The sequence below is a fragment of the Labrus bergylta genome, chromosome 18, assembly GCF_963930695.1.
Source record: "Labrus bergylta chromosome 18, fLabBer1.1, whole genome shotgun sequence".
Lineage (NCBI taxonomy): Eukaryota > Metazoa > Chordata > Actinopteri > Labriformes > Labridae > Labrus > Labrus bergylta.
In genome coordinates this window covers 21,530,174-21,542,737 of record NC_089212.1, presented here as the reverse complement: position 1 = coordinate 21,542,737, position 12,564 = coordinate 21,530,174, and the positions used below count along the sequence as shown (strand labels likewise).

The 12,564-nt window shown below is 41.9% G+C and overlaps 1 protein-coding gene and 1 long non-coding RNA gene across 2 annotated transcripts in view; both read left to right on the top strand.

The window, feature by feature from the left end:
- Positions 1-202: 202 nt before the first annotated feature.
- LOC136183286 (uncharacterized) lies at positions 203-6,776 on the top strand. Its single transcript, XR_010669119.1, has 2 exons — positions 203-402; positions 5,760-6,776. It is a non-coding gene; the product is annotated as an uncharacterized lncRNA (long non-coding RNA).
- A 1,322-nt stretch (positions 6,777-8,098) lies between these two features.
- Positions 8,099-12,564, top strand: part of hs6st1a (heparan sulfate 6-O-sulfotransferase 1a) — a 61,390-nt gene continuing 56,924 nt past the window's right edge. Inside the window, exon 1 of the mRNA XM_020653086.3 lies at positions 8,099-8,989. Within this exon, the coding sequence (XP_020508742.1) occupies positions 8,490-8,989 (500 nt within the window). The 5' untranslated portion in view covers positions 8,099-8,489. The remainder of the gene's footprint in view (positions 8,990-12,564) is intronic.

Here is a 12,564-nt window from a genome sequence, read left to right as displayed (position 1 = left end):
AGTTCAAGGGTCAACTTAAACGCTATAAAAACCTTGTAGTGCAAGACACATTACACACGCACAGGCTTCAAAACTGTGCTCACACGCACAGAGAAATATGTTAGAATGAGTCAGACACCGGGTGGAAGTTTGAGCTTGGAGAATGCTTAAAGGAAACAAGTGTCCGACCACGCCTAAAGGGCAAGTGTTTACCTGTTGATGGATGATTCATACAGAGGGACAACAGAGCACACTGTAAGACATTCTCTCCTTACATAAAGTCAAAGACTTTCACCAGGATGGATAAAGCCCATAGTGAGAGACGTAGTTGTGTAACGACTGAAGAAAAACCCCAGATTGAACCTCAGGAAGAAGTTCAAGACTCGCTAGTTTCATCCGCCTGAACAACTTTCACAGGAAGTGGTAGGCTTATTAGATTGTTGGTTTTCTAAAGTTGCAAACATTTCTAGACGGACACATGATGCCTTAAACCATAGTCAGAAAAATGTGCGGTTGTCGGCTTTTAGTAGCTGCTTATCAATCTAACAGGCGCTTCTTTCGCTCGCTGCATTGTCTCAGTCATGCTGCATTACTGCTCGTCTCATACAAACGCTTGTAAGAAATGATCTGGATATACTGCTCATTTTTAAATGTTGTGATAAAAAATAATGTTGAGTGTATCCCATTAAATAACAAAAAATTTGTAATTAGGAAGCCCTTTTAGATTCAGGTTTTCTTTCTCTTGCAAATTTTAAAAACTTAACCTTTTTGATCTAAAGAAGGAGCCACTCAGATGAGACCAAAGTAGCAAAAGAAGAAGTGAAAACAGTGGCTTACTATGAGAGTTATGCACAAATGTGACATGAGAAGAAAACCAAACAACACCATGAGTGTGAGCAATGCTGCTGCAGGAGGAGGAGGGGTTAACCAACTGTAGAAAATGAATAACACCTTTAACTGGGTTCATGCAAGGTTAACATCCTTTGTTGTTGTTTGCAACTGAAGGCATTCAACATGTGTCGCCATCTGTTATTTTCTGGTACAGTCACAAGGCTTAATAGTAATTAATTGCCACAGCCCTCACAATACATAATTTAAGTACGACTACCTGTGCTGTGACAACATACTCTATATGTTTTTATTCATTTTCTCAAAACATACACAGCTGCTTTTATTTCTGCTTCTGTCTGACTTGTAAATCTTTGTAGAGAGGTTAGTAAAGGTTCATGTTGTGGGTTAAATAATAAAAAAGTCAGAAGTGGCTTGAAGCTGAACTAAATCAACATTAAACCTTAATCAAAGTGCTTGTGTTGCCTAAGCATCCACGTGGGACACAGAAGTCACTGTAAGTCAAAGCATCCCAAAGTGTGCTCTACTTTGTACAGAAACTTAATGCTGCATGTAAGGCCTATTATAAAAGATGTTAGCTGTGAATATGATCCTGACAGCAATTACGTCTCCTTCTGAACATCTTTGACACAACAAATCATAAAAGTGTTGACATCATTTCGAGTCAACACGGTTGGCAAAGCACGTTAACGTCTCACAGGGTACAAACATACGTATATAAAAAAACTCTCACATTCACGCATTTACATCTGTGCCACATGAGAACACACATTGTCCAATCGCACGAGCTCCAATCTAGCATCACGTATAAACACATAAACTCTCAAACTACCTCTTTTCTGGAACACACACACACACACACACACACACATACATTCTGAAACACTAACAAACTCTGGAATGTAGGAAATAGATGGCGCCCACTTTTGTTTTTTTCTCGACAGTGTGCACTTCCCCTCAGGCACATCCAAAGAAAATATTTGTGTCTGAAACACTCGGATCGTTCGGGGAATAATTCAATTCGAGCTCCGTGATGAAAACAGATTGGTAATTCTTTTGACTTAATTTTCGCCTGTTTATTTACACAGAACAAACAAATATGCTGCTGCATTCACACACAGAAATGAAAGTTCACTGCAGAGTTGGGCAGAAATAGTTTTGTTAGCTTAATACCCTATTGCCTGTGTTTTTAGTGTGTTTGCCTCTGTGGAATTCCGTCCTGGCCGCTGGCTGAATGAAAAATAAAGAACAAACAGACGCAGCATGTCTGAACATGATGTCTGTGTGTGTGTGTGTGTGTGTGTGTGTGTCAGTGTGTGTAAGGCGGACATAGGGCGTGAGAGCAGAATCCTAAAAAAAAAAATGAAGAAATGTCTGGACAAAATGTAAGCACCATGACATGAATAAACCCTGTGTGGCTTGTGTCAATATGAGAAGCAGCTCGAATCCACTGACCATCTGTGTATTTACACATACAGAGAAAAATGTAATTGAGGTCATTTAAGGGGCCGCATACATTCATCAAATATGTGTTTGTTTGTAGGATTTTTTTCCATTTGTTTAATATTATCTCTTCTAATAAACATGAAGGTTCTTGTTGAATCACAGGACAAACCTCATTAACAAAACTGGCCCAGAATACATATCAACGTTAAAGAAACAAAAAGAGACACGATGTCAGCCTGTGAGACGCTGAGGCAGGGCGTAATACACATCTCAAAGCCTGTGGAAACAGTGCAAAAATATCCATCTTAACAGGATCATTATGCAAAAGCAACAATAAACTGGTTCTGATGATAAACAGACTGTCATATCTCTATACCCGAGCCAGAGGGCAACACACTCTGTGACATCCATCTTCTTTAAGTAACGCTGCTCATAATGACACCGCACATGGTGGGAGCAAAAAATGCGCACACACTCTCCAAAGTATACTGTCATAAACACACACAAGTTAACACTCGCAAACACACAGCATTAATATTCTGAGTCGCTTTCTCTCTGTCTTAGGAACACAGCGAGGAACTCTCTCTCTCTCTCTCTCTCACATACACGCACGCTCGCTCTCACAGCAATCCCCCAGTATTTAATACAACTGGGTACTGCCGGGGGCGAGGCAGAAGTCATAATCAGGAGTGTGTTTAACAGCAGTGTGACAGGCGAGTTGCTGCTTCAGTGTAAGTAAAGAACATGTAAATAAGCAGGCTGAGTTATTCAAGGCTGCGACCAGCTCACCCATGCTGGTCTCCCTCCACCTCCCTCAGCTCCAGTCATGCTGCGATAATCTCAGAAAAGGAAATGAAGGGACGTAGAGCAAACTAATGTCTTGTGTCAAGGTGCTCACTGTCCAAATTTAGACTATGCTTGTAAATTCATGCTTGTAAATTCATTATCTGGTTAAAAATAGAAATGGCAACAAGACTGAGGTGAGTTTAGTGATGGCAAGGATCTTAACTAGTCCAGAGTATACATCTGAACAAGGCTTATATTTCCCTTCCTCAATTTTTTATATATTTTTAAGACAACCCCACATTTCCTCAGCTCCTTTTCTCAAGTCTGCGTTTTATATTTCTGGCCATGCAAAAACAACATGTTCTACTGTTTCTTGATTTTGTCCATAATCACACAAACCTGACTGATGTTTACCTATTAATTGCATTGTTTTATTTAACAGTGTGTCCGAGTCTTGGTCTTGTTATGATCGCTTGATCGTTTGCTCTCTCCTGTTTTTGTTCCTTTTTGTTTTCATTCCTCCCACTTTTTGTTGAATTTGATAAGACGTGCTTTTGCTTCAGACTGCTGCTTCGGCTCATAGCTTTAGCTTTCAGCTTTACTGAAAGTTAAGCGCCGTCATTTCACGTTACTATGGAAACAGTACTACACTACCACAGCTAGCAAGCAGTTGATTGCCAGATTAGCTGGTTTAGGCACACACAGCACATGAGAGAAAAAGTTAGATTTAAGCACACAAGGCTTAACTTCCAGTTTAATGACGCTTGTTTAGACGGCCGTCTTCTTAGCTTTCCTCGTCGTTGTTCTCCAGAGGTTGTTCTCCTTATCTTCTCTGTCCTCCACTATGCTAGCATCCGTGTTGTCGGAATGAGCCTCCAAGAATTTGCAATTATCATTCACCAGTTAATTTCGTTCTTGAGTTGAACACTTATATACATAAGTATAATTTAAGAAAAAAGTATATTATCTGCTCAAATGCTAGTTTTCAGCATAGGTTATAGGTCACCAGAGGGCGCAAATTAGTTAATCTCACAGGTAACAAACATTGACGGTCATCAACGCACAGATTACGGGGACGTCATTACGTCATAAAAAAAACCCAAGATTATAACTTTTATTGACAGTCTATGCTTTTCATGCAAATAATATGATGACACAGAGAGTCGATGCATATTCAGTTTGTATTAGTTGAAATAGGGGGAGAAAATGGACAAAAAGTTAAACATGTTCGTCTTCTTTGAAAATAGGCTAGAAATTAATTATTGATATGAGCAATGAGAGCAGTCCAAAGCAGCCTTTTATTAATGAGAGATTTTTTTTATTTAATCTCAATGGGATCTTTAGAAGGTCAGACACAAAGATGGGCCGATGGGAACATGTTTCACAAAGACATGGTTTATAGATCGGTTGCATTTTTTTAAGAAAATCTTTCAAAGAAAAACTTTCAATTGATCATCAAAATGTTTTTGTACCTTTTCTTACATCACACTATCAAGGCTGTTTAAGCTGAAACGTATGGCTCCATTAAGGATTTATATGTCAGTGACTAAAGCTTTATGAATCAGCTGTAAAATATTAATAAGAGTTTATGGTTTTAAGATTTTGAAAAAAATGCATGGATTATATTTTCTTTGAAGCTGTTTTATCTTTGACCACTGAATAAGCCACTTCCCTCCTCTCTGTAAAAAACTGCAGAAAATTCAGAAATTATTCCACAATTCATTGTATACATTGAGAGTGTTTCACCTTTGATCTTCACTCACTTATGCATTATTATTCTTTATGCATTGTTTTATTTTTGTGCCTTTAATTGAGAGGCAGGACAGTGGATAGAGTCGGAAATCAGGGAGAGAGAGAGGTGAATGACATGCAGGAAAGGAGCCACAGACTGGATTTGAACCTGGGCCGCCCGCTTGGAAGACTAGCCTCCATACATTGGGCGCACGCACCAACCACTGTGCCACCAGCACCCCATTCTTTATGCATTGCTACCATAAAGTCAAATCTAATGATAACAATTCATACACCCTTTAATAAAGAGTAATTTAACAGAAAGGGGTACCCAGACTTTGTGGATTAGTGTTTTCATCACATGTCCTTTTAAAGAACATAACATGAGAACAGCCATTGTAGATGCAGTTAAAAGTGTGTATTTAAAAAGCATGAACACCTGGCCCTCCTAAAACTACATGAAACAAATTATAAGTTATGAAAGGTTTCAGGATGCACGGGCCTTTAGAGAGCCACGTCCAACTGGGAAATCATGGAAGCGGAGAGTGTGGAAAAGCACACACAGGCAATTACAGCCTGACTAAACACACATCACATCATCAACCCAAACCACTCTAAGTGAAAATATACCCTCATCTCTTACCAAGCTCATTTTCCATCAGCCACAACCAACTGCTGGTTTCTCACCCCCAAGCCTGCTGATTTGGCTGATCTCTCTGATTGAGCTTCATTTAAGAAACATGTGGGAATCAGGCCTGGAAGCTTACCAAGATTACACGCAACCCAGTCATTTTTGCTCTGCCCTATTACCACAATAAACATGAGCAATAACAAACGCCTGAGAAATTGCAGCTTAAGACCTCAAGGGGAAAAGAAAATCACACCTCTCTGCTCTGGCAGAGGAGCCTTTCTTATCTGAACAATATTACTGCAGTTGAAACATGTCTCTTTCTCTCTTCCACCCGTAGATGTGATTAGTCAAAACATGTTTGACAGTAATCGCCGCTGGGAATCGAATAAATATGCCTGACAAGTTGATCAGCTGCGTTCAAGAAGAGCAGCAGCAGCAGCAGCAGCAGCAGCAGCAGGACTCAGTGCTGACCACCAGCGGTAACAACGCGTGAAGCAACGTGAAGCATCAAGAATGGTTGATCTGATGGATGTCGCACATTTTAGCTGTCTGATGAACAAAACCTTCAGGTGAATTTGTACTATTCAAACGTGTCGCCAACTTTAGTGTTTCTGAAGGAACCCTGTGAAGCCTGAAGGAAACGGAATCAGTAAAAAGTTCAAATAAAAACGTGTCGCTTTCCTTTGTTTTATCATTTGGGTTTCTTGTTTTTTGTTCTTAAGGAAGGAAACGAGGAAGTTGAATTCCAAACATAGTTGTTCTAGTCGTAGTTTCTCAGGATTGCATACCATATTAAACTTCATCCAAAATCATGTGTTTGCTCTTCATGATATTTGTTGTTCTGCTATTATTCTAAAGTCATAAGCAATTTAAATTAACCTTTCCATGTTTCTGATTTCAGAAGCATGCTTTCTTGGTCAGTTTTTACAGTGTCTGTATATTTTTTGAGTAATCCATTTAGTCAGAGTCATTTTCAAAGCTCTGTGGTACCATATAAGATTGTGCTTTACTGATGAATATTACGAAACATATGATTAATCAATAGTAGTCTAGATACTTAATGCAAATCAAGGACACTGGAAGCTTCAGGGCCATGACCAACCTCAGGCTGCTTACAGTCTAACCTTGCTTGAAGAAATTATTGAAGGTCTCCCCACCAACTTCAATGAAAAGAAACTATCATTTGACAGCCATTTGATTCATGTAATGGAGTAAAAAGTAAGATGTTAGGTAGCATTCATTTAAAGTTCTAAAGTTAAGTCCAAGTACTTGGAAACAGCTCTTAAATTAAGGCTGTGTAACCTGCTGACCATGTGGCAACACAATGCACGTGCAGGATAAATAGCCATAAATACTTTAGAGAAAAACTATAATTATTATTTGTGACATGCCTAGACATATAGATTGTTAAGACATGGACACTTAATCCAAAGATCAACTATTCAGTCAAATAGAGTAGAAAATGCACAATAGGGATCCTGCCAAGAAGTAGTAGCAGTTAGAAAAGTTAATTAAAATTACGTTTGTAAAGACCCACTGACCTTATTTACAGGTTTGGGTGTCAGTTTTAAAGACGCAATTTTTAGGGGCCAATGGGGAAAATATAAGTTTGGCTCCGGTGTTTTTACTTAATGATCTTATCTTTTATTGATCTTTTATTTGATTGATCATTCTAGTGTTTTTATTTTGTATTCAGTCTGGCTGACCTCTAACAGTCTGACTAATATAAGTGTCTCCTTTAGGTCCTATATATCCATGTTTTAACTCCTTGTGTAATCTGTTGTTTGCACATCAACTTGTCTTCGTTTGTGTTTTTTTCTTCTTTTTTCCGGGCTGCTCCACACTAATTGCCCCAAGAGGGATTAATAAAGTTGTTTGAATTTAATTGAATATTTTTTTTTATTTGTTGCTCTGATTGTGAGTGGCCATCCGTCCAAAATCAAAGTGAAGACGAACAACATATGAAGAAAAATATTGATTAAGAATACTGACTCAGTCATTTTAATGTTGCAAAAAGTAGATAATATTAGCCGACATTCACACAAACTATTTGTCCTTCCAGACCAGGGATGGGCAACTTTGGTCACGGCAAGGGCCACATTCAATGAATTCTCCAATTTAATTTGCCAAAGGGCCAAATTGTAGAATACAAAAACGATCAATTATGAATCAAAAATCAGTTATGTCTCAAATTTAACTCAACATATGCCAGTGATCAAATATTATTATGGACGTATTTCTGATTTTCATGATTTCATGGCAGATTTTGTCACATTTTCTTCATGTTTTCAATTCTCTGACATGTAAAAAATTGACCCGAGGGCCACATTGAGGCCCCCGGACCGCCAGTTGCCCACCAACAGTAAGCAGCAAAAAAAACTTAATTAAATCATGCAAAAACTATGCAATATAATTATCTAAAAAATACAAATAAATGTATCTAGACGTATCTTTCTAGATTTTTATTTAGAAATCCATCTAGACATCCATCGGCTACATCGCTGCCTAGTTATTCAGCTATCAGTGGCCTCCAGCGATTGGCTGCAGGGCTGACGCCGTCGTTACGTGTTAACCAATAAATTAAAGCGACTCTCCCTTTCACTCTGTTTCGAGAGAGAGAGAGAGAGAGAGAGCGAGGTTGAAAAGGTACGAGTCGCGCTGCATCCTGGGTACATAACTCCATGGTGATGCAGTGAGCCTGTTGTGTGTGCGTGTGTGCGTCTGTCTGTGTGGACTGGAAACCAAAGTAAAGTAAACGGGGGAGGGTCGACTAACCAGAGAGAGGGGGGGGTGGCTGGGCTTTCAAGCGAGTTGGTTACAATGCGTCTTTCACGGTGTTGAACAGTCTCGGTGGTGGACGATGAGCCAACTTCGCCGGTTGTCTCGAAGCGGCGTGAGCCACTCCTGAGCCCCGGAGAACGACACCTTGTTGGCGGTGGGAGAGAGATAGAGAGAGAGAGAGAGTGAGAAAGAGAGAGAGAGCATGAAGAAGCCGAGCGCCGTGCTCCCTGCTGTGGGCTTGACTGGGAAATGGTAGCGTGCTGCAGGAACCGCACTGGGCAGGATCATGGTCGAGAGGAGCAGCAAATTCTTGTTGATCGTCGTCGGATCCGTGTGTTTCATGCTGATTCTGTATCAGTACGTGGCCCCCGGGGTGATCAATTTCGGCTCCCCGCACGGTTATTTCACGGAGGAGGACGAGGGGGACATCTTCCCCACGCCGGACCCCCACTACGTTAAGAAATACTACTTCCCCGTCAGGGACCTGGAGAGGACGGTGGACTTCCAGATCAAAGGGGAGGACGTGATCGTGTTTTTGCACATCCAGAAGACCGGCGGGACTACCTTCGGCAGGCACCTGGTCCAGAATGTGCGCCTGGAGGTCCCGTGCGACTGCAGACCGGGCCAGAAGAAGTGCACTTGCTACCGGCCGAATCGCAAGGAGACCTGGCTCTTCTCCCGGTTCTCCACCGGCTGGAGCTGCGGCTTGCACGCCGACTGGACCGAGCTCACCAACTGTGTGCCGGGGGTCCTCAACAAGAAGGAGAACAAGCAGAAAAACCTGAGGTAAAGCTGGGGACACGTCTGCTTCACTGACACTAAATCACCAACAACTGAGAGGTTTAGATTATTACCTAGAAGCCTAAAGGAGCCAGAGCCAGCACATTTCTATTTGACACATTTCTGGGGGGGGCAACATCATTTAAACTTTTTTAAAAACAGGATTCATTTGTTGTTGTAAATGATTTCTGATGAGGACTGCAGCTTTTGCTCCAATTAAAACAGAAGAGGTCGATGTAAACTTGCAAAGATGTAAAAATCAGATACGATTTAAATAATCTTGGCACACCAAAGTGTTCAAAAATGACTCCATTAAAACGTTATCTATCCTTCTTCTTGCACACAAGTTATCTGCTTTTCCAAACAGACATTAATGCAGGCGTATTCCTCCTGAGAGGCAATTATTAAAGCCTAATCTAATGATCAATATTAAGGCATTTATTCAAACACAAATATCAAAGGTTACAGAGTAAGCAGCTTTATTTTGCTCCAATTAGTATCACAAAAATGTAGCAATGACACCAGAGGAGATATAACACAACAGAGGGCCATATAAAAGTATTATAACCAAAACACCACAAACACATTGGAGCTCCCTCATGATACTTAATGGTTTATAATTTTGCCGCTTGTGATACCCTAAACCAAAGGGTTCCCCCCCCCCACTCCTCAGTGGGTGGGACAGTGTTGTGGTTCAGAAATTGGAAGAAGAAAAGGGGTGAGGATTGTGTGCGTCTACTCTCTTTTTTGAAAGAGTGGGGCTGAGAGGGAGATGTTGAGAGACAAATGTTGATGGACGTTTTTTTTTTTTTCAACCGTGTGCCACTGTCACAGATTCCACGGGAGTTCAAACTGCGCCTCAGACAGACAATTGTTGATGGGATCAGGGTGCCCTCCCTTTTTGGAGTCACATGCTGAGATTCGGCTTGAGTTTATATCAGGCATGGGAGTGTAACGCATCGTGGCAGCGTTTTCTCCTCTGTGATGATGCCTCACATTGACTGCCAGACATTCAGACACGATGTGCATCCCTATTAAGTTATAACCCATTTCTCCTGGGTGCCTCCCCATTGTTGCTTTCCGCATATTGCTTCCCTCACACAGACATATTGACGGCTGTATTAGCTTCCATTTCACTGCACCCTTGTGGATAAAAGGTGTGCTTGTTGAATTGGTTAATGTCTTTGTATTGTCTGAGATTCTTCAGTGTTATATTGTATTATTTTTTGGATGATGAATCAGACAGAAGGGGGGTTAGGAATTTAAAAAAACAAAAAATGGTTTTAGAGTTTTAAAGGGAAAATTAAGAGTTTTGCGGCGCCTCTGTCTGGATGATGTTTCGGGCCGGCTGCTCTGCTTCCCATTGCTTTCTCAGGATTGGGGAATCAGAGCTGCTGGCTGGGCAGGGCAGGGCAGGGCTGTGCGGGGGTAGAAGAGGGGGGACCCTGCGGGGGTTTGGCTCCGCTCTAATCCGGGTGATTATTACCACTGGGACACACACACACACACACACACATACTAGCGCTGGTATTCACTGCTGGCGTCAGTCCTGACTCCCGTGGTTTCCCCTGGTCAGAGGTGATAACGTGTCCAAACCGAGGCAGGGTTTTTTTGGGGGTTTTTTTTTGTTGCACGGCGAGCTGAGATATCACAGTGGATGTAGGATAAACAGCCTTTCATCACTTTGTTAGCACTGCTTCAGAGCCAGGGTGTGTGTGTGTGTGTGTGTGTGTGTGCGCACCTGACGAGGCCCAGGGATCAGAGGCAGACAGGAAAAGCAGAGTAGAAGATCTCTTCCCTCTCGTGTAATCTCTTATCCTATCAGTCCTGACGGGAGAAACAAGGGACCTTAAGCTTAATAGCACCCTGAAGAAAAACAGTGCTGTTCCATATTACACACAGCTCAGCCTGGACAGTGAAGAATCGCTGCAATGAGTTACTTTTTGGAGAAGTACACACACACACACACACACACACACACACTCTATCTTCCTCTCTGTTTGCATGTTTGTTCCCTCTGCTGTCTCTTCATGTGGTTCGGTCTGTGCACTTTTTAAAAAATCCTTGCGCCCCTTCCATGTTTGTCCTTCTAGCCCCGCTGTGGTAACGCTTGTTTAGTGACATTTGTCTTGAGGGCAGTGGCAGTGTGGCGACGAGGGGGCCGGAGAAAGTGTGAAAAAAGATCATCTGTGTTTACAGAGCGGCGGTTGCGGTTAAGGACTTTTGTTGGCAACGGCGACTTAACTGCAAGAGCTTTCAGGTCAGCTGCGTGTGTATTGTCAGTGTGGTGGAGGTAAACAGTCTGCAGCTCCAGCCGGTGGTCTGACAGTTTCTTTTTAATGTTTCTTTTTTTTTTTTTTTTCTGTGTCTGACATACCACATACCTGCCCACTCTGTAGAGGAAGCGGTTCGGTAGCTGCGTTGTTAACTAAAACAGCTTGTGTCTTTGAATCCACGGCAGCAGAAGCAGCAGCAGCAGCAGCAAGCAGGGCTGGTGTTTGTGATCCAGCGTCTCTCTTGCCGCTGTGTTCTCATGCAGCTGTCAAGTGGATTTTACACCGGTGTTTCAAATGCTGCAAAAATAAAACGTGAATTAGGACCGTTTCCATCAGCTGGATTTAAGCACATGAATACACCTCCTGAATGTTCAGATATACACGCAGCAGAACGACGAACGAACGCGAGAATGAAAGGTCTTTTTTGAACTTATTAATCCCTGAGTGAAATTCTGATTTAGAGTCTGTTGTTGAGAGACACACAGGCACAATCAGGACCTGTGAAGAGATGTCAGAGTGAGGCCGCTACACACTGCTGCACAGGGAGCGCGCCATACCTGTAGGGGGGTTCAGTGCCTTGCTCAAGGGCAACTCACCCTGGCACCTCTCCAGCTACCACACTGACTTCCACATTTTGGTCTGCACCTGGACTTGAACCTGCGACCCCTCTGGTTCCCAACCCAAGTGTCCCTCCCGACAGACTGAGCGACTGCCGCCTCTTCTTCCCTTTTTTTTTTACCTGAAGTTAAACATTTTGTAGAGCGAATTAAAACAATGATTGTCATTATAGATTTGAATATGTAGCATACTAAAGAATGATCTTTTTTTAGATCTGCTTGATGCATTTAGTTGTAGACATACGGAAGCCAACCAGAGAGACAGCCAGTCTGACATTCACTTGCGTTATCTAAAAAAAGAAAAACCTCACAGAAAGTCCAGAGCTACTGCTGTTTTGTTTTGTATCAACGCTGTAACCTTTTCCAAGGCCTGTTGTCATGACTCTACAGATGGCTCTTTATCAATAAGAAAAAAAGTGTCAACTTCAAGAGAGCATAAAAAGTTTCTGGAGACATTCAGGAAATTGGATTGAACATGGTGCTTTTTCATATTCACTATATCATAAATTGCGCGAGGAGGAAAAGAGAAAGTGCTACGATGGATTAGGCTTAGTTTGGTCTGGTGACGAATGTGTCGGCTTTTAGAGGAAGGTGCATTAAGAAGCGGCGGCGGCGGCGGCAGCAGAGATGAATGGTTGGCGGTTGGAGAGACGGGTCGCGCTTTGATCGGTGATGAGATGAGATGGAG